At 47.4% G+C, this 19,303-nt stretch overlaps 1 protein-coding gene across 8 annotated transcripts in view; it reads right to left on the reverse strand.

Annotated features, from left to right (window-relative positions):
• The window catches only part of RIN3 (Ras and Rab interactor 3), a 183,675-nt gene that overhangs the window by 141,198 nt on the left and 23,174 nt on the right, over positions 1–19,303 (reverse strand). For all 8 annotated transcript variants that reach the window (XR_004184801.1, XR_004184802.1, XM_021941486.2 and 5 more), the window contains exon 2: positions 484–688. Coding sequence is in view for 6 of the 8 variants with exons in the window: in XM_021941486.2 (XP_021797178.2) it covers positions 484–688 (205 nt within the window). In the remaining 2 variants the exon portion in view is untranslated. The remainder of the gene's footprint in view (positions 1–483; positions 689–19,303) is intronic.

Below are 19,303 nucleotides of genomic sequence, written 5' to 3' on the forward strand. Positions count from 1 at the left end.
ATGCCCAACTCACAGAGCCTGACCTCCAAAACATCTTTTGACTCCATCACACAGCCCCTTATTTGCATATGTAAAACAGGGAGCATAAAGCCATTTTTTTACCCTAGTTCTGATTGACACTCTCCAGACCCTGGATGCCTGGCTGAGCTCTCCAAGTCAGAGCAGGCCAGCATGGTCCTCCTGACTGCATCAGTCCCGCCTCTCAGGTGCCCAAATGCCCAGAGAGCCTGCAAGCCACCCACTGCCTGCTCTCCAGCCATGAACACCTGCTCCCCAAAGCAGAAACCAGGCCTCGCACCAGCCCCCCATGTCTGTATTCTGGGAAAAAATTGTGGTCAAAAAGCTGACAAATGTAGGAAAGGGAAATAAACAGGTAGCCATCTGTGTGGTAGCTGTTTCCATGTGGGAGCCAGGGCAGGTGTGGAGCACGCCTGAGCTCCTCACAGGTGTGTGTGCCTACCAATGGGAGACAGCCCCACTCACCCCGGCCGCCACCCGGTGCAGGATCCTGGCCACCTCTGCCTGGCCCAGACTCAGCTGTAGCCACACCGGGCATGTTTTGATGAGCTTCTCCAGGATGCTGATGCCCCGGCGGCGAGGAAGGCAGTTCTTCGGGGTGGCTGGCAGACAAAGCCCCACGCCATCTTCCTCTTCCTCTTCCTCTCCTTTGCCAACAGCTGGAACGGGACTGAAAAACAGAATCAAATGATCAGGCATCCTGCAGCCAACCCAGAGAGGGTTTACAACACCTGGGGATTCCATTCAGCCATGCTTACTTATTCAGCATTGGGAAGTCTGTGGCCCTCTGGGGAATTAAAAAAAAAAATCAACAAACCACGGTCTTCACCTTAGGGCGCTTATCTAGGAAACACACATCAGCCCACCTGACTCAGGATGTGAGGCTCCAAGATGCTGTTTCTCCTTTTCTGGAATCAGAACCAGCCTGTGTGTGTTGGGATGGGGAAGGCAAACATCAGGGTCTTGGGGAGAGTCTGGGATCTCTTAAACCAGACAGAACTGTCAACAGTAGGCAATGCCCATTTCCCAGCGAACCCCTCAGTTTGATTTTGCTGTTTCTTGGGTCTGTGAGAGCCAAGACTTCAGTCTGTGAGGAAACAGCGAGACACAGCTAGAGTACAAGTCTACATCTAACAGAAGCACAGTGCAACAGAAGTAGCTAATTGCAACCCAGGGTGGGTTGAGGAAAATGGGTGGCATTTGAGCAGAGCCTTGAAGAGGATTTTTAAAAACTTTTAAAGAGTAACACACACAGTGAAATGCACACATCGTGAGTGTACAGCTAGCCACATTTTTACATACGTCTACACCTGTGTAACTACCACCCAGATCAAGATAGCGAGATCTGCGCTGCCATAGCCACTAGCCAGAAGTGATTATTGAGCTCTTAAAAGTGGCTTGTCTGAATTGACAAGGGCTGTAAGCTCAAGATATACACAGGATTTCAAAGACAAAAAGAATGTAAAATAGCTCATTAATATTTTTATTGTTTACATGTCAAGATAATCTTTTTTTAAGACAGATTCTTGCTCTGTTGCCCAGGCTAGAATGCAGTGGCGTGATCTCAGCTCACTGCAGCCTCTGCCTCCTGGGGTCAAGTGATTCTCCTACTTCAACCTCCCAAGTAGCTGGAATTACAGGTGTGCACCACCACGCCCAGCTAAGTTTTGTATTTTTTTTAGTAGAAATGGGGTTTCACCATGTTGGCCAGACTGGTCTTGAACTCCTGACCTCAAGTGACCCACCCACCTTGGTCTCCCAACGTGCTGGGATTACAGGTATGAACCATCGCACCCAGCAAGATATTTTAAATGTGTCAGATTAAATAAAACATTATTAAAATTACCTTGCCTGTTTTAATATGGCTGGTAGGACATTTAGAATGACATATGTGGCTTGCATTCGATTTCCATTGGGTGGTGCTGATATAGGACAGTTCTAGAAAGTTCCTTCTTACCCCTTCCCAGTCAACAGTACCTGAGGATGTGTCAACACAGCACAGTAGGGGAAGGAGGATCACAGACCCAAGAAACAGCAAAATCAAACTGAGGGCTTCGCTGGGAAATGGGCTCTGCCTACTGTTTACGGTTCTGTCTGGTTTAAGAGATCCCAGACCCTCCCCGAGACCCTCACGTGTGCCTTCCCCATCCCAACACACACAGGCTGGTTTTGATTCCAGCAAGCAGGAACAACATCTCGGAGCCTCACATCCTGAGTCGGGTGGGCCGGAAGGTCTGTCTACTTTCTACCTAAGGCACCAGGTCTCTCAAGGTACCTGCAGGGGTGAAAACCTTAATCAGACAGACGAGGGTACTCAGAAAGCCACGAAGGTGTGGGTGGTGCCTTCCATCTTGCCCTGTGTCTCTGTGATGCTGCCCGGGGGTACCAGGGATCAAGGTTGGCATTGGTTCCAGAAGCATCCAGGGCATGTGCTGTCAGGAGCCTCTCGGAGGAGGCGGGGGATGAGGCCCTGTAAAAGGGCACAGGAAAGTGGAACTACCCCTGTGGGCGGAGCTCTGGGGCTCCTGGGGGTTCTCAGGGTGGTGGAGGGGTCAGGCAGCGCTAGATTAAACAGGCGCAGCAGTGTTGTGAATTTTGAGCAGTGGGTTTTCGAGAGAACTGACTGGGACTGCCTGTCATGAGGAGAGGTGTGTGAAGGTCAGTGTGAAGTTGTCTGTACCTGGGGAGAAAATTCCCTCCCACATCCTCCGGGGAGCCCTGACTCTCATGAATGTTGTGTGTGCTCCTGGCTGCCTATGGATTTCTCCCCTTGGTCCATAGCCTGCAGCCTACATAGAAGGAGGAGCCAGGTCACCAGGAAAACGTAAGTGTCCCGGGGAATGGCAGGAATCCTGGGGCTGGTGGGGGCGGGGTAGGACGGCTCTGTGGAAGTCCACAGGCTGTGGAATTGGGGCCGAACAGTCTCACTTGGAGCTCAAGGCCAGGGCGGCCTGGCTGATACTGATGTAACCACTTCCCAGGCCCTGAGTGTGGTCCCAGCATCTCGTCTGGGAAAAGTTAAAATGATGGAGGTCTGAATTTCCCAGAAAAGAAAAGAAACCCCTTGGGCTGCAAGCTTCTCCAACCCCACTTGGAAACACAAAGATATGTTCTGGCACCAAAAGACGCTATAATCATCCTTAAACATCCCTGCTTGGGCCCCAGCCTCCCCCAGGCCAATTAGGACTTTCAATAGCAGGGAGTCAGGGCAATTGGTTTCATTTCTTCTTTGCCACGAACTATGGCTTAGCACTTGGCCAAGTCCTTTCCCTCTCAAAGTCTGTTTCCTCATCTGTGCGATGGGGACTGGGAGAAGGAAGCTTCCTCTATTTGCTGGGTGGCCCTAGGTGTGACCTGGCCTCATCCCCCCTTTTTTTCTTTTTTTACCTGCAGAACCAAAGCTGTGATCAAACAGAGAGGTTCTGGGAGTAAGGAGAGGGTGGGCCTCTCATTCACTCGGGCCATGCTTAGTTTCTGTGGACCTGCCAATGTCAAATGCTGTTGCAGGCACAGGTTAGGGCAGTGAACAAAAGAGTTAAAAAACAACCCCGAAACCTTCATGGTATTTACATTCTAGGGGAAGAGATGGGCAATAAACAAGGCAAATGGGTGACTAGAGGATGTTAGATGGTAATACCGCCAAAGAAGAAGAGGAAAGGGTCCTGGGGACGGGGGACAGTTCCAAACTGGGTGGCCAGGGAAGATGCCTGGAAAAGGTGATTGTGGAATAAATGCCTGGCTGCAAGTATCTGGGGAAGAGATTTCTGGGTAGGAGGAAAAGCAAACTTCCAAGCCTCCAGTTCCTGCTGCTGGAGCAAATGCAAGGAGGGACAGTGAGAGAAGGGTGAGAGTGGGAGGAGGTGAGGGCAGAGGGGGCAGGGGGAGGGTCCCATAAGCATCTGGAGCCACGGGGAGCATTGGCTCTAAATCCACATGTGTAAGCACTCCCCAAGGCTGGGGGAATGGGCTGGACTTCCAGCTAGCTACATGCCTAGCCCAGCGCTCAGGCTTCCTTGGCAAGAATAAATAGGCCCATGGAGATCTGGGGGGACCTGGGTGGTCTCAAGGCCCAGGAGGGCCTGCAGGAATCCACAGAGATAAACCTGCTTCCCAGCCCGGCAGTCCCACTTGCATCCGGAAGCATGAGGCTGCTGCTCTCAGGGTGACCGAGTGGAAACTCTGCCCCAGGCTCCAACATCACGAGGACTGTCCATTTCACTGTCTTGTGATCATGTCTCTTCCCACTCTAAAACTTGCAATGGATTCCACTGTCTAAAGAATCCAGTCCAGTCCTCTCATGTTTAAGGCATTCCCTTTCTGAGCCTCTGCCCCTCAACCCCAGACACCCCCTACAAAGGGCTCCTCTCCATCACCCAACAGAATGTGCACTTCTCCACTGGAGCCCACACTCATGCTGCTCTGTCCACCTGCACCTCCTTCAGGGTCTATTTCTTCCTCCCAAGATTATTTCCAACTGGTAGGCGAAAGTATTAGACCAGACACAGAAAGCAATGATCGTAAAAGAAAAAATAGATAAGTTAGACTGCATCACAATTTAAAACTTCTGCCCCTCAGGCTGGGGGAAAAATATTTGCAAAACATATATCCAACAGAGAGCAAGCAAATCAATTTTCAAAATGGGCAAGAGATTTGAACAGATACTTCAAAGACGAAGACATACAAACGGACAACAAGCAGGTGAAAAAGAGCTCAAAGTCATTAGTCATTAGGGAAATGCAAATTAAAACCACAATGCAATACCACGGCACAACCACTAGAATGGCTAAAATTAAAATGACTGACAACATCACACAGTGGTGAGAATGGGAAGTAATCACAATGCTAGTGTACTCTTGGGGAGAACGTACATTGGTACAAGCACTTTAGACAAAGATATGGCACTTTTAAATAAACCTAAACAGATACCTACCCTGTAGCCCAGCAATTCCACTCCTGGGTATACACCAGAGGGACATGAAAGTATATGTTCAGAAAGACTTGCACACGAATGTCAAAGCAGCTCTCCTCCTAATACCTCAATACCACCTGGTTCCAGTGTCCATCAGCGGCAGAATGGATAAAGAAACTGGCATGTCCACACAACGGGCCAGCAGTCAGCAATGAAAAGGAATTATCCATACGCACAACCACATGAATGAATCTCAGAAGCATTATGCTGAGTCAAAGAAGCCAAATGCAAAAAAGTACATACGGCATGAATCCATTTATATGAAGTTCAAACAGTATACTTAGATGTGTGCATTCACTTTTACCACATGCAAATTTTACACCAAAAGAATAAAAGATAATCCTAACTAAATACTAAACTCTAGTTAACTCTAGTTAGTCATGCTAACATTCAGGGGGTGGTCTGCAACTTTCTATGAAATACATTAAAAAGTAAGGTACATTCATGGATGGGTAAAGATATGTAACGAAACAGAGAAAAACATTGAGGGTTACTGGTGGGTGTATGGGTGTTTACTGCAAAGTTCTTTCAAGGCTTCTATATCTTCTAAATTTTTAATAGTGAACTACTGGGAAAACAATTCTTCCCATCCTTTAAGTCCGCTTCAGATGAAGCCTGCCAGCTGTATTAGAAGCCTTGGGTTTGAATGCAGGCTGTGTGACCTCTGGCCAGTTATTAATACTTTACCTCTCTGGGCTTCAGTTTAATCACCTGTGAAAACATAATAAGTTGGGCGCTGTGGCTCACACCTGTAATCCAAACATTTTGGGATTAAGGCTAAGGCAGGAAGGTTGTCTGAGCCCAGGAGTTTGAGAGCAGCCTGGGAAATCCGGTGAGACCACATCTCTACAAAAAATTTTTTGAAAACTCAGCCAGGCATGATGGCACGTGCCCCATGTAGTCCCAGATACTCAGGAGGCTAAGGTAGGAGGACTGCTTGAGCCTGGAGGTGGAGGCTGCATCGAGCTGAGATCGCCTCACTGCATTCCAGCCTGGGTAACAGAACGAGACCCTGTCTCAAAATGAATGAATGAATAAATAAATAAATAAATAAAATTAAACAAAAATAAAAAGAAGTAAAAACAATGCAATTGTCTTTATTTAAGAGAGTTACTGGGAAAATTTCATGAGTTGTCAACTAGGTAGCACAGTGCCTGACACACTATTCAGTAAATGTTACAGTTTTTCCAACCCTCCAACCCCCAAGTTACAAACGCTTCTTCCTCTTCTGCTACAGTTCTCTCACTTTAAAGCCTTGATTTTGGGACTAAGCACATTTGATTGACGTGACTGTGGCCCACCTCTGTGTGTTGCTTGTCTTGTGCCGAACATCTGTCCTCAGGGTAACCCACAATTTCAAGCGCCTGGGAACCACACGGCTTGGCACAGACAGAGAAACAAACCACTAGAAGGATCCCTTTCCCACCCTGTGCAAAGACAACAAGGCCTAGGATCATCCCAGGCACCTCCAGGCCCCTCGGAGCACTGAGAGCTGAAGGTGCCAGCCTGGGGGCTCAGACTCAAACACCAGTGAGGACAAAGGCCCCTAAGCCTCAGCTTTCCAGGAATTGCCCAACCCTTGTGATGCTCTCCTTCCCCTCTGGGTGGTCCAGTGTGGCTGGAACAAAGGGCCCTCCCAGAGACCTGCTGAGGGCCCCCAGGAGGGTAGGCAGAAGCAAGGATCTCAGGGTGGAGAGGAATCTGTAAAAGGTCAAAGGCTGCAGCCCCTTGGCTTCGAGCAATGTCTAGAAGTTAGAGAAGAAACGGCTGGAGTTAGGGAAGTATGGACCTTGAACTGGGTCCCAGAAGTAACAGGGCTCTTAAGGGACAAAGTGACATGGCATCTTCTCTGTCCAGGCCTAAGAAGGGTGGCAGAGCCAGGCAGCTGCCACAGGTCACTGGAGTTCCTGGGTGTCCATTTCCGACTGGAAAATGTCCGTGCCAAGGACGGCGCTTGGGGCAGGATGGCAAAGATGGAAGTGCCCAGAGTGGGTGACACACAGGCTTTGTTTTACAGCTATGATGACTCTTATCAACTGGCCTGGCCACAGCAGCTCCAACTGCCAGGAACCGTCGCTAAGCCCACCCAGTATCGGATCAGCCACCTGCTGGCAGAGCCGGCTACTTCGACACCCACGCTCTCCCTCTTACCAGCTGAACTCCAGCTCCGCTAAGGACCCTGCAAAGGCAGAACCAGGGACCCTGGGTAATGAAAGGCGTTGTTAGAGCCTTGGAAGCTTTGCAGCAGCTCCACCAGAGAGAGAAATTGCTCCACAACGGGTTGTTCTCCCACTCACGGAGAACAGAGCAGTGAGCTCAGAGCAGCAGGCCCACAGGCTTCTGATCCTACGGCTGCCGCCGGACACCCACCCAGACCACCCTGCCAGACGCAGTGCCAGCAGACACTCAGGAAAACCCAGCCCCTGGGCTGGAGGACTCAGCCTCTCAGCTTCTATGGGGCTTTTCTCACCAGCTCCCTAAAGGAGGGCGGGAATTGCCTTGAGTGTGCCCAGCTCCTGGGCATGGTGCCTGTGTCTACATCCAGGCCTATTCAGCCGGGGGAGCAGCAGAGGGAAGCTCCGCTCCAGGGTGGAGAGCTGGCCCAAGGGGCTGACCGAGTGTGGGGACAGAGCGGTGAGCATGGCAGCTTGGGGTGTGGGGCCCTGGCTGCATGCTGCCTATTAGGGGTAGGGGAAAGGCGCAGAAGTTTCACAGGGTGCCGGCTTCGGGCTGCCTATGTCAGCCCCAGGAAGCAGCTCAGAGAGTTCCAATGCAGCCTCACGGTGGGAACCGAGGCCTTCCTGTGTAGACTTGGCCAGGACATGCCAGGGGGTGGGAGGGGGACGGAAAGGGAGGACCGGAAAAGGCCGTTACTACCCCACCTACCATCCTGACCCAAGGCCGGGTGGCCTCCCAGCTTCAACAAGACAAAGCGGGTCTATAGGAATGGAGAGGCCTGGTCCCTGGGCTTAGAGGGCTCTCGGGTCAGTAGAAGCCAGTGTGGCTCTGGTGATAAATGTTACAGGATGGCCAGGTCCCTCTGGACAAAGCACCATGAGAACACAGAGGGAGTGCAGGGGCCGGCGTGGGAGGGAGCCCTGGTGACGCCAGCCAGGGCAGCAACTTGCCTGTTTCATGTATTCATAGTCCACGCCATACCGTGCCCACTGCGGGCCCCCAAATCCTGTTAATTCAGTCACCCTCACACCTGCCTGATTCAACCTCAGAGGTTGAATTGTGTCCCACGAGAAGATGTGTCCAAATCCTAACCCCAGTACTTGTACATGTGACCTTATTTGGGAAAAGGATCTTTGCAGATATAATTTAGGCGACTGAGATGAGATCCTCCTAAATGTAGAGTGAGACTCCAATGAGAGGTATCCCTGTAAGAAGGAAAGACAGAGAGACACAGATGAGATCTGTGTGAAGGCAGAGGCAGAGACTGGAGTTATGATGCCTCAAGCCAAGGAGTGCCAGAGGTAGACAGCCACTACCAGGAGCCAGGGGAGAGGCCTGGGATGGATCCTCCCCTTAGAGCCTCCAGATGGAGCCTTTCCAGCTGAAACCTTGGTTTTGGATTTCTGCCCTTGAGAACCACAAGAAAATAAATTTCTGCTGCTTTAAGCTGCAAAGTTAGTGGTAACTTGCTACTGCAGCCCTAGGAACCGAATATACCTACCCTACCCCTAGTGGTCTCATGTAAAGACGAAGACACAGAGGCACAGAGAGGTTAAATAATTCACCAAAGGTCACACGCCAACAAGTGGCAGAACTGGGATTCAAACCCTGGCAATCTGGCTCCAGAGTCTATGCTTCTAACCACTTTACTCTTCCGGCTCTTGAAAGTTTAAAAAAAAATCTCATGTGTACATATCCTGGCATAGAAAGGGTGTTCAATAATGTTCATTATTCCACTTGGGAATACAAACACACACAGTGACATAGAAATATACATAGAAATAATTTCCAGAAGGCTATGTAAGATGTCATTAGACTTATTTCAGAGAAGCTAAGGGGGTTTGTTTCAAATTTTTATAATAATTACGCATTGTTAACATGATTTAAAATCATCTTAAATAGGCCAGGCACAGTGACTCATGCCTGTAATCCCAGCACTTTGGGAGGCCGAGGCGGGTGCATCACCTGAGGTCAGGAGTTTGAGACCAGCCTGGCCAACATGGTGAAACCCTGTCTCTACTAAAAATAAAAAAAATATAGCTGGGTATGGCTGCACATGCCTGTAATCCCAGCTACTTAGAAGGCTGAGGCAGTAGAAATACTTGAACCAGAGAGGCAGAGGTTGCAGTGAGCTAAGATCGTGCCACTGAACTTCAGCCTGGGTGACACAGCGAGACTCTCTCTCAAAAAATAAAAAAATCATCTTAAATAGGCCAGGCACAGTGACTCACGCCTGTAATCCCAGCACTTTGGGAGGCTGAGGTGGGAGGACTGCTAGAGTTGAGGAGTTTGAGACCAGCGTGGGCAATGTAGTGAGACACTATCTCTACAAAAAAGTAAAATAATCAATTAATTAAAATAATTAATTAAAATAATTATTCAAATAATTTTAAATAAAAATTTTAAAAATTAAAATAATCAGGCACAGTGGTGTGCACCTATGGTCCCAGCTACTCAGAAGGCTGAGGCAGGAGGATCACTTGAGCCTAGGAGGTCGAGGCTGCAGTGAGCTGTGTTCACGCCACTGCACTCCAGCCTGGGTGACAGAGCAAGACCCTGTCTCAATAGTAATAATAGTAAAATAAATAAAAATCACTTAAATAGTTTTCTTATCTGTACAATGGAGCTGGTAATACCTGGTCCATTATAATACTTCTAATAGGTCACATTTTTCTGGACGTAGCAACCACACATGTGGTCATGCCCTGTCTCTCCCAGGGACACCTGTTGCTTTGGGGACACTGGCCAACCTAGTCCACCAGGGACATCTCATTCCCCCAAACAGGCCCTACTCACCCCAACTGTTCTCCCTCGCTATGGCAGGAGGGATGGTCTGAGGCTGGGGGCGGGGGGCAAAGCTCCCCAGAGAATGAAAACAGGTGCGCCCACTATCATGACAATCTATCAAAATTTAAAAGAGAAGAAATGCTGGAGCCCAGATTCCAGCAGCCCCACTCCCCGGACACCCGCGTTTACATGTTTACAGATGGCCACTGCTGCTACAGCATTTACTACAAGGAGAAAATGGGGAAAGTCAAGGGCCGCCACAGGAGAATGGATAAACAAAGCTGTGACTCAGTCCACTCTGGACAATCACACAGCTGTTAAAAGGCAGGAAATGCAATAAATCAGTGGAGTGGCTATAGTAAACATTAATCTATTGTATATTTCAAAACAGCAAGTAGAGAAGAATTCGAATGTTCCCAACATAAAGAAAAGATAAATATTTAAGATGATGGATATCCCAATTCCCTGATTTGATTCTGATACATTATATGAATGTGTCAGAAGCTCATATGTACCCCCAAAATATGTACACCTATTATTTATCAATAAAAGAAAAGGGCCAGGGGCCAGGCGCAGTGGCTCAGGCCTGTAATCCCAGCACTTTGGGAAGCCGAGGTAGGTGGATCATTTGAGGTCAGGAGTTCGAGCCCGGCCTGGCCAACATGGTGAAACCCCGTCTCTACTAAAAATATAAAAATTAGCCAGTTGTGGTGGCGGGTGCCTGTAATCCCAGCTACTAGGGAGGCTGAGGCAGGAGAATCGCTTAAACCCAGCAAGCAGAGGTTGCAGTGAGCCGAGATTACGCCACTGCACTCCAGCCTGGGGGACAAAGCAAGACTACATCTCAATAAAACAAACAAACAAACAAACAAAAAACAAAAAAGAAAAGAAAAGGGCCAGAATCAATGCTACATAGATGGTTAAATCGCAAAATTCTGTTTATTGCATGCATGTTAATTTCTTGATTTTGATCCTTGTCCTTGAGAAATATCCACTGAAGTATGTGGGATAAAGAGATAAAATGTGTGCAACTTACTCTCAAACTGTTTAGAAAAAAATTAGAAGCCAGGTGTGCTGGTGCATGCCTGTAGTCCCAGCTATTTGGGAGGCTGAGGTGGGAGGATCACCTGAGCCCGGGGAGATTGAGGCTGCAGTGAGCAGTGATCGCACCACTGCACTCCAGCCTCAGTGACAGAGTGAGACCCCATCTCAAAAAACAAAAAGAAAAAGAAAAAAAATGAGAGAGGAAGAAAGAAAGTGCAAACAAGCAAATGTGACAAAATGTTAATAATTGGTGAATCTGGCAAAAGGAGTGTACAAACAAGAATTCACGGTACTATTCCTGTAACTGTTCTGCAAGTCTGAAATCATGTCAAAATGGAAAGTGAAAAGAAAACGTTTTAAAAGTAATCAAACAAAGAAACAACCCTAATGCGTGAAATAAGCAAATTACGGAAGGAATGAAAACATGTATGTAAAGTATAAAAAAACATGCACCACAGTTCTATATCCTGTTTGTGGATACATGCACACACCAAACTAAGGAGGATGGCTGCCCTTGCGCTGAGGAGAAAAATAGCATCAGGGAGGGGTGCGAAGGAGGTTTCAACCAGTTCTGCAATGATTTATTTATTAAACCAAACAAAAAGATCTGCAGCAAACATGGCAAAGTGATAGGAATTAACAAAGCTGAATGCATAGGGCATTGCAATGTTTTTCTTTAGACTTCTCTACACTTGAGATATTTAATTTAAAAAAAAAAAAAAAAAAAAGCTCACATGTATACACACACACCTACCCCCAGGTCCCACAGCATGCCACAAGTCGAGGAAATGTGGAGTGGAGCAGAGCCCAGGCACCCAGGACTGTTCCTTCTGCCAGCGCCATGTCCCCATGACCACTCCAACTGTTTTTTCTTGGCATTTTAAAGTCAGCTCAGAAGCTCGAGAGTCCCATCAAGGAAGGTCATCAAGATGAGTCTAGCCTCGGGAATAGATTCAACTGGCCAGCCACAGAATCAGCGCCAGGGAACTTTTTGGGACCCCACTCTGACAGCTATCACAAGCCACCAGAGCAGAAGCCAGAGAAGGTCATTGGGGCCAAAGAACAGCTGATGCCAGAGGACATCTTACTCTGAATTTCCTGGTTCCAGGTCTTCACCTATAGACCTGTAGGCGGGAAGAGTGCAGTGTGGGCTGCAGGCATTTGGGGCTGGGAGAACTCCTCACTCCTCATTCCATGCTGTGATGAACAGATACAGGCTTCAGGCTCGGTAGGGCCTGTGATCCTGGTGAGCTCCTCTACCTCTTTGAGCCCAGAGTCCTCTTGTGGAAAGCAGGGAGACTCTGCCACCCAACTCAAGGATTGCATGAGGATTGAATGGGACAGTGTAACTAAAGAATCCAGCCCACAGCTGACTTTTAGCAAGTGGTAACCACCAAATGAGATGGGGCGGGGGGGCTTCACTTACAGTTCATGGAGAAAGCTAGGGCTGAATTAGACATGGAACAGAGCGGAGAAGGAATTCCCACTGGGCAGGGAGGTGGATCTCAGACCGTTAGGAAGGAGGTGAGCATGCAGAGATACCTGTTGGAGTATCTGCTTTGGATCAGAAGTGTGCAAAAAAAACACCTGTCTAGGACAATGAATAAGTAAATGAAGAGCAAAAGCCTTCCAACTGGGCCAACATAGTGAAACCCCATCTCTACTAAAAATTTAAAAATTAGCCGGGCGTGGTGGCGGGCACCTGTAATCCCAGCTACTTGAGAGACTGAGGGAGGAAAATCTCTTGAACCCAGGAGGAGTAGGTTGCAGTGAGCCAAGATTTAAAAAAAAAAAAAAAAAAAAGCAAAACCCTTGATGTGTAGCAATTGCCAGTTTCCAGGGTGTAGGGAGTAAACGCTCCCACCATTGCTGAGGTCAAGCTCTCTAAAGGTTTACACCTGGCTAGCAAAATTTCTGGATGGTTAACAATAGGCTTTTGAGAGCCTAACCCTAACACTTCAGTTCCCTCTCTACCATCCCTAGCAAGCAGCAGTTGTATCTGTTTGAAGACCTTGAATCACATGAGCTAGCTACCTCACCAGGCGACCCATTCTGAGAAGTAATTCTCAATTTCTATTGAGATGAAATCTGTTCCCCTGAAGTGTTTCCTCTTGTTGCTTTTTCTACACTTTATAGGGCCATGAGGACAACTCTCCCACCCCCATAAAGCCTCTAAACTATGTGAAGATGGCTTGTACATCCACGACCCTAGAGTCTCTGTTTTCCAGCTGGAACAGCCCCAGGCTTCCACGCAGCAACCCAGAGGGAAGGTTTGTCAACTGTGGTTGACCCTGAGCTGGGTGTCTCCAAGAATTTCCAGATAGGGTGGTTCATTTTTTTAACAGCATTTAAAGAATCCAATTCAGTGGTTTTTTAACATAGTCACAGAGTTGTGCAACCACCACCACAATCAATTTTAGTACCTACTCATCACCCTACAAAGAAACCCCTTACTCACAAGCAGTCACTCCTCCCCGGCCCTGCCCCCTTCCCTCTAGCCTGAGACAACCACTAATCTTTCTGTCTTTATAGATTTGCCTATTCTGGATATTTCCTACAGAGTCATACATATGTGGTCTTTTGTGTCTGGCTTTCACTTGGCATCGTGTTTTCAAGGTTCATCCATGTAGTAGCAGCTAGTGGAATTTATCAGTACTTCTATATCAATGTTTCATTTCTTTTTATTGCCAAGCAATATCCCATTGTATGAAGATGCCACATTTGACTGATCTATTCATCAGCTAACATTTGAGTAGTTTCCAATTTGGGGACATTACAAATAATGCTGCTAATATTCATGTGCAAGTTTTTGTATGGAACATATGTTTTCAGTTCTCTTGGGTATGTATCTAGGTATGGAATTGCTGGATTACATGGTAATTCTGTGTTTAGTATTTTGAGGAGCTACCAGACTATGTTCCAAAGTGGCTACGCCATTTTACACTCCCACCAGCAGCATATGAGGGTTCTAATTTCTCCAGCACCTTTCCAACATTTGTTATTGTCTTTTTGATTACAGCCATCCTATTGGTTGTGAAGTAGTTATCTCATTGTGGTTTTGATTTGCAATTCTACGGTGGCTATTGATGTTGAGCATCTGTTCATTTTTGGTCTTTTTTTTTTTTTTGAGACGGGGTCTCGCTCTGTCAGCTAGGCTGGAGTACAATGGTGTGATCATGGCTCACTGCAGCCTCAACCTCCCAGGCTCAAGTGATCCTCCCACCTTAGCCTCCCAAGCAGCTGGGACCACATGCATGTGCCACCACACCTGACTAATTTTTTACTTTTTGTACAGACAGGGTCTATGATGCCCAGGCTGTTCTCAAACTCCTAGACTCAAGCAATCCTCCTGCCTCAGCTTTCCAAAGTTTTGGGATTACAGGCATAAGCCACCATGCCTGGCCCATTACTGGCCATTTGTATATCTTCTCTGGAGAAATGTTTATTCTGATCCTTTACCTATTTTTGAATTGGGTCTTCTATTACTGAGTTGTAAATTTTTAATATATTCTGGATATAAGTCCCTTATCAGATATATGATTTGCAAATATTTTCTCCTATTCTATGGACTGCATTTCTACTTTCTTGAGGGTGTCCTTTGAAACATAAAAGTTTTAATCTAAGAAGTCCAATTTGTCTAGTTTTTCTTTTGTTGCTTGTGGTTTTGGTGTCATACCTAAGAAACCATTACCTAGTCTTAGATCATGAAAATTGGCCCATCATTTCAGCTCTTACATTTAGGTCTTTGTCCCATTTTGAGTTAGTTTTGATATATGGCATGAGGTAGGGGTCTGACTTTATTCTTTTGCATGTGGATATCCCACATTGTTCCAGGACCATTTGTTGAAAGATGATTCTTTCTCCACTGAATTGTTTTGGCAGCCTTGTCAAAAATCAGTTGAACATAAAATATGGAGTGGTTCTGAGCCTCCTCATCATACTGCTTCTATCCTTCTGAGTATAATGAGTATCGTTCCTTCTTCACACTTCTGAAATGTGGAGTCCCCAAATAGAAACAATACCTAGGTGTGCCCTGAGCAGCACAGAAAGGAGTGTGACCATCACCTCTCTCAAACTAGATACTCCACTTGTGTTAACATGACCTAACTCGGTTTTTCTGTAGCTCCACAATGCTTCTGGGAAATTAATTTGGATTTGGAGAGTGGAATCACATTGTGGAGATGAATGGAGATAACAAGGGTTTATCAGATGGGTAGTAGCACGGCAAATGCTGTCACCATTAGAAGAATGGGTATGATATAAAGGAAATGACACTATCTGGTTCTGTTGTTTACTATGTGACTTTGGGCAACTGACTTTCCTTCTCCAGGTTCAGCAGTCTCTTAATACAAAATAGTAGGCTGGATCAGATCTGGGATGGCAAGTAGGTTGAACTTCCCATGTGAACCCCAGTTGACTGACAGCAGCTGCCTAGACTGTTATGCTGAAGGCTCAACTGAAAGAATGCAGGGATCTACTAGTGATGTCTGCCACGGGCTCTGCCTGGAAGAGGAGCAGCAGCTGTGCTATGTATTTCCTGAGCATGGATCAGACCAAGGACTAAGGTTCCTTCCAGCATTATGAATTCCACAATTCTGTGACTCAACCGACCCTTGGCTAGCTGCCACCTGAAGGCTTCTCTTCCAAGCCAGGCTGGCCCTGCCCCAGTGAACAGCCTGGGAGAAGGCAGGCGGCCAGGCTGGCTTCTCCATGGCTTTGTGTCTGCCAGATCCTTCTTCACAGACGTGTGTGAAGCTGAGTCACAGCTGCTTCCTCGTTCCACCTCTGGCCCAGGCTTTGGTGCATACAGAAATAAAAACATAGTTCCAGGCTGACCATGGAGGTCCCGTGGGGATGGAAGAGAAGTAGCAGTTTCAGAACTAGGATCTCTCACACATGCACAAAACACAAACACTCAACAAATGCCTCCAGCCTATTTCCAGGGGCTAAATAACTGTACAGGGCCCTGACGGGTTCCCATAGGTGCTTGTGGCTCCAAGAACAGTGCCTGGAAAATCTTTTGAAAAAGTTCCCTGGGTTTCTTCTCCCTTGGGAAACCAAAAGACCTTTTATTAGGAGGTGGGGAATAGAGTGCAGCCTAAGGCCCCCGACCCTCGGTGGGTCAGCCCCAGGAACAGGGGACAGGCTCTGGGGGCCCCTGCCCACAGCCTCTAGCAGGGGAAGTCAGTTTAGGCAGGTCTTCCGGACCTCGGAAGCGCTGAGAGCAGGCCAGACTGCCTCAGCTCACACGTCACAGCCCACATCAAGGGGTCTGGCAGGTCAAAGGCCTTCAAACTTTCCACATCTGCGTGTGCTGCAGGCCTTCTGTCACTTAGTGTGTGTCCAGCACTCTCCAGCTACCAGTCTTGCCTTCTTGACTCCAGCCAGGTGCCCTGCTGTCCCTACTGGGCTCCACCTGCCCACAATGACTCCAACGTGTGGAGGCCTGGTGGAGCCGGCAGAGGCAGCCAGCTTCAGCCCCAGGCCCCTGCTCAGCCACTGTGGTTGACGGCTCATGGCTTTGCTCTGTTGAGATTCTAGTCCCAGCTGCTCTGTCTTCTCCTTGGGCTCTGCTCTTGCGAACCCTGTATACTCCCAGCCTCCTAGGAACCTGGACTGAGTTCCTCCACCCTCCCTCCCTCTAGAATCTTCTCTGGTTCAAAGGTCCTAGCCACTTTGCCTATCTGGGTCATCCAGGCCTCAGCTGACTCAGCCTGCCTGTCCTGCTGACCCTGTCCTGGGCAGATCTGTCCATTCCCACCAGACCCGAGCTCACAGGTGACAGTACCAATCCTGTCCCCGGTGCTGCATGCAATTTGGCCTTCAGTCATCAACCAGAGCTATGCAGCCTTGTGGTTTAGGCATGGGCTTGAGAACCAGGCAGCCTGGGTTAGAGTCCCAGCTCAGTGGCTTCACAAGTGACTCAGCCTCTCTTTGCCTCAATTTGCGTGTATTTAAAATGGGAAAGACAAGCATGACTACCTGATGAGCTTGCTATAAAGAGTTCAGGATAGTGCCCGGAGTCCAGCAAGCTTTCAGTGATGTTAGTATCCACCATTCATTCAGCCAGTAAGTATTTATTCAGCACTTACTACGGGCCCAGATCCCACTCTGGGCTTAACGTAATAATAATTACAGTAACAGTCACATGAAAAAGCAGCTGACATCCCCCCACCCCAAGATCCCCAGAAACTTCACTGAACATGGAGAGAGTTACTGGAGAAGATAGGATCTAGGGGCCAATGTCTTGGCTGGGACTGAAGCTGGAGGAAGCAAGGACATAAGAACCAGGTCACCAAGTGCAACGGGCAGGCCCTGAGCACACCTGTCACGTATATTGGGATGAGCTGAGGCCATCTCTGCAAGGACAGACCTGAGAGTGATCAGGTGGCATCCCCGGGAGGGGGCTTGGGAGGCTGGGGGACAGAGTGGGAGGGGGGCCCTCCCCTGTATAGGGGAGCATTGTCTGTAATGGAGAAAAGAAGAAACCGAGACACAGTCACTAGGGCTACAGAATTAGCCAGTGGCAGAGCTGGCATATGAACCCTTTTGTACCTTTGGAATTTGATCCGTGCGACTATATCGCCTACTCAAAAAACAATTAAACAACTTGAAACTCTGAAAAATAAAGTTTCCCTTAAGAGTATTCGTATGTAGCACTGAGCTGGGCTGTGTACAGGCATATTTAGAGAACTCTGTGCTCTTGTTCCGGCTAAGACCACACAGTGTAGGCCATTTCCCTTCTATAATAGATCTCAAAGAGATACTTTTAAAATGCAAATGAAGCTTAATGACAAAGATGTTCACTGCTACGTGACTTGCAGTTGTGGAAAACTAGAAACAATCAAACAATACTGCCTGTAACATGCTGGTCTCCCCCAAACTCAAGCTTTGTGTTCCAGTGTCTGGCCCATCTACCACTGTGTGCCCAAGCCTGCACAGAATAAGGTCTCAAGAAAAAGTGTTCAACAATGGAGTGGTTAAGGAAATATTAGTACCATATGAAACTGGCAACATCCAACCATTTTTGACCTATAAAGAAAGCAATTTGGGATGTTCAACCTCATACAAACACTGGAATAATATACAGCCATTAAAAATAGTCCCTAAGGGCTGGGCATGGTGGCTCATGCCTGTAATCCCATCACTTTGGGAGGTCAAGGCGGGAGGATCACCTAGGTCAGGAGTTCGAGACCAGCCTGGCCAACATGGCAAAACTCTGTCTCTCTCTACTAAAAACACACAATTTAGCCAGGTGTGGTGGCGGGCGCCTGTAATCCCAGCTACCCAAGAGGCTGAGGCAGGAGAATCGCTGAAACCTGGTTGAGGGGAGGCAGAGGCTGCAGTGAGCCGAGATTGTGCCACTGCACTCCAGCCTGGACGACACAGCAAGACTCTGTCTCAAAAAAAAAAAAAAAAAAAAAAAGTCCCTAAGGCACTCACTTATAGCTGGTGGAAGCATAAATTAGTACAGCCTTCATGGAGGGCAATTCAGTAACTTCTATCACAATTGCAAACACATAGGCCCTTTGACCCAGCAATTGTGGGAACGTATACTTACAGTTGCATATATGCAAAATGATGTACAGACAAAAGTACTCACTGGATTCAGGGGAGCATTGTCTGTAATGGAGAAAAGACTGGAAACAACCTAAATGTCCATCAATAAGGGACCAGGGAAATGAATGGAATACTATCCAACTGTAAGAAGAATCATGAGAATACCTTCTGTGTACTGACGTGGAAAGATTCCTAGGATGGGCGTGTGGTTGAAGGACAAAAGCAATGTAGGAAATATTAGTACCATATGAAACAACCCAACCACTAAGTGGTTAAGGAAATATTAACCACTTACATACATATAGAACAGTATGTATACTGTACTCCCTTGTTGGAAAAAAAGAGAATTATTATTTATATTTGCATAAAGAAACTCTGGAAGAAGATATAGGAAATTAGTGTCAGGAAGGGGACCAGGTGGGAAGACTCCACTGTACATCTTCCATTACAAATGTATTTTTTAAATCCTATGAGCATATTACCTACTCAGAAATAAATTCTGTTTCCAGAGTTTACCATTTACTGTGTGGTGTTCCTGGTTAACATATACAAACCAATTTAATCCTTTAAAAGAATGCTAGAAGGTTACTCTGGTTATCATTCTCATTTTAGAGAGGAAGAAACCAAGACATAGTCATTAGGGCTACAGAATTAGCAAATGGCAGAGCTGGGATATGAACACTGGTAGTTCTTTTTTTTTTTTTTTTTTCTGAGACAGAGTCTTGCTCTGTTGCCAGGCTGGAGTGC

The sequence above is a fragment of the Papio anubis genome, chromosome 7 (assembly GCF_008728515.1).
Source record: "Papio anubis isolate 15944 chromosome 7, Panubis1.0, whole genome shotgun sequence".
NCBI lineage: Eukaryota > Metazoa > Chordata > Mammalia > Primates > Cercopithecidae > Papio > Papio anubis.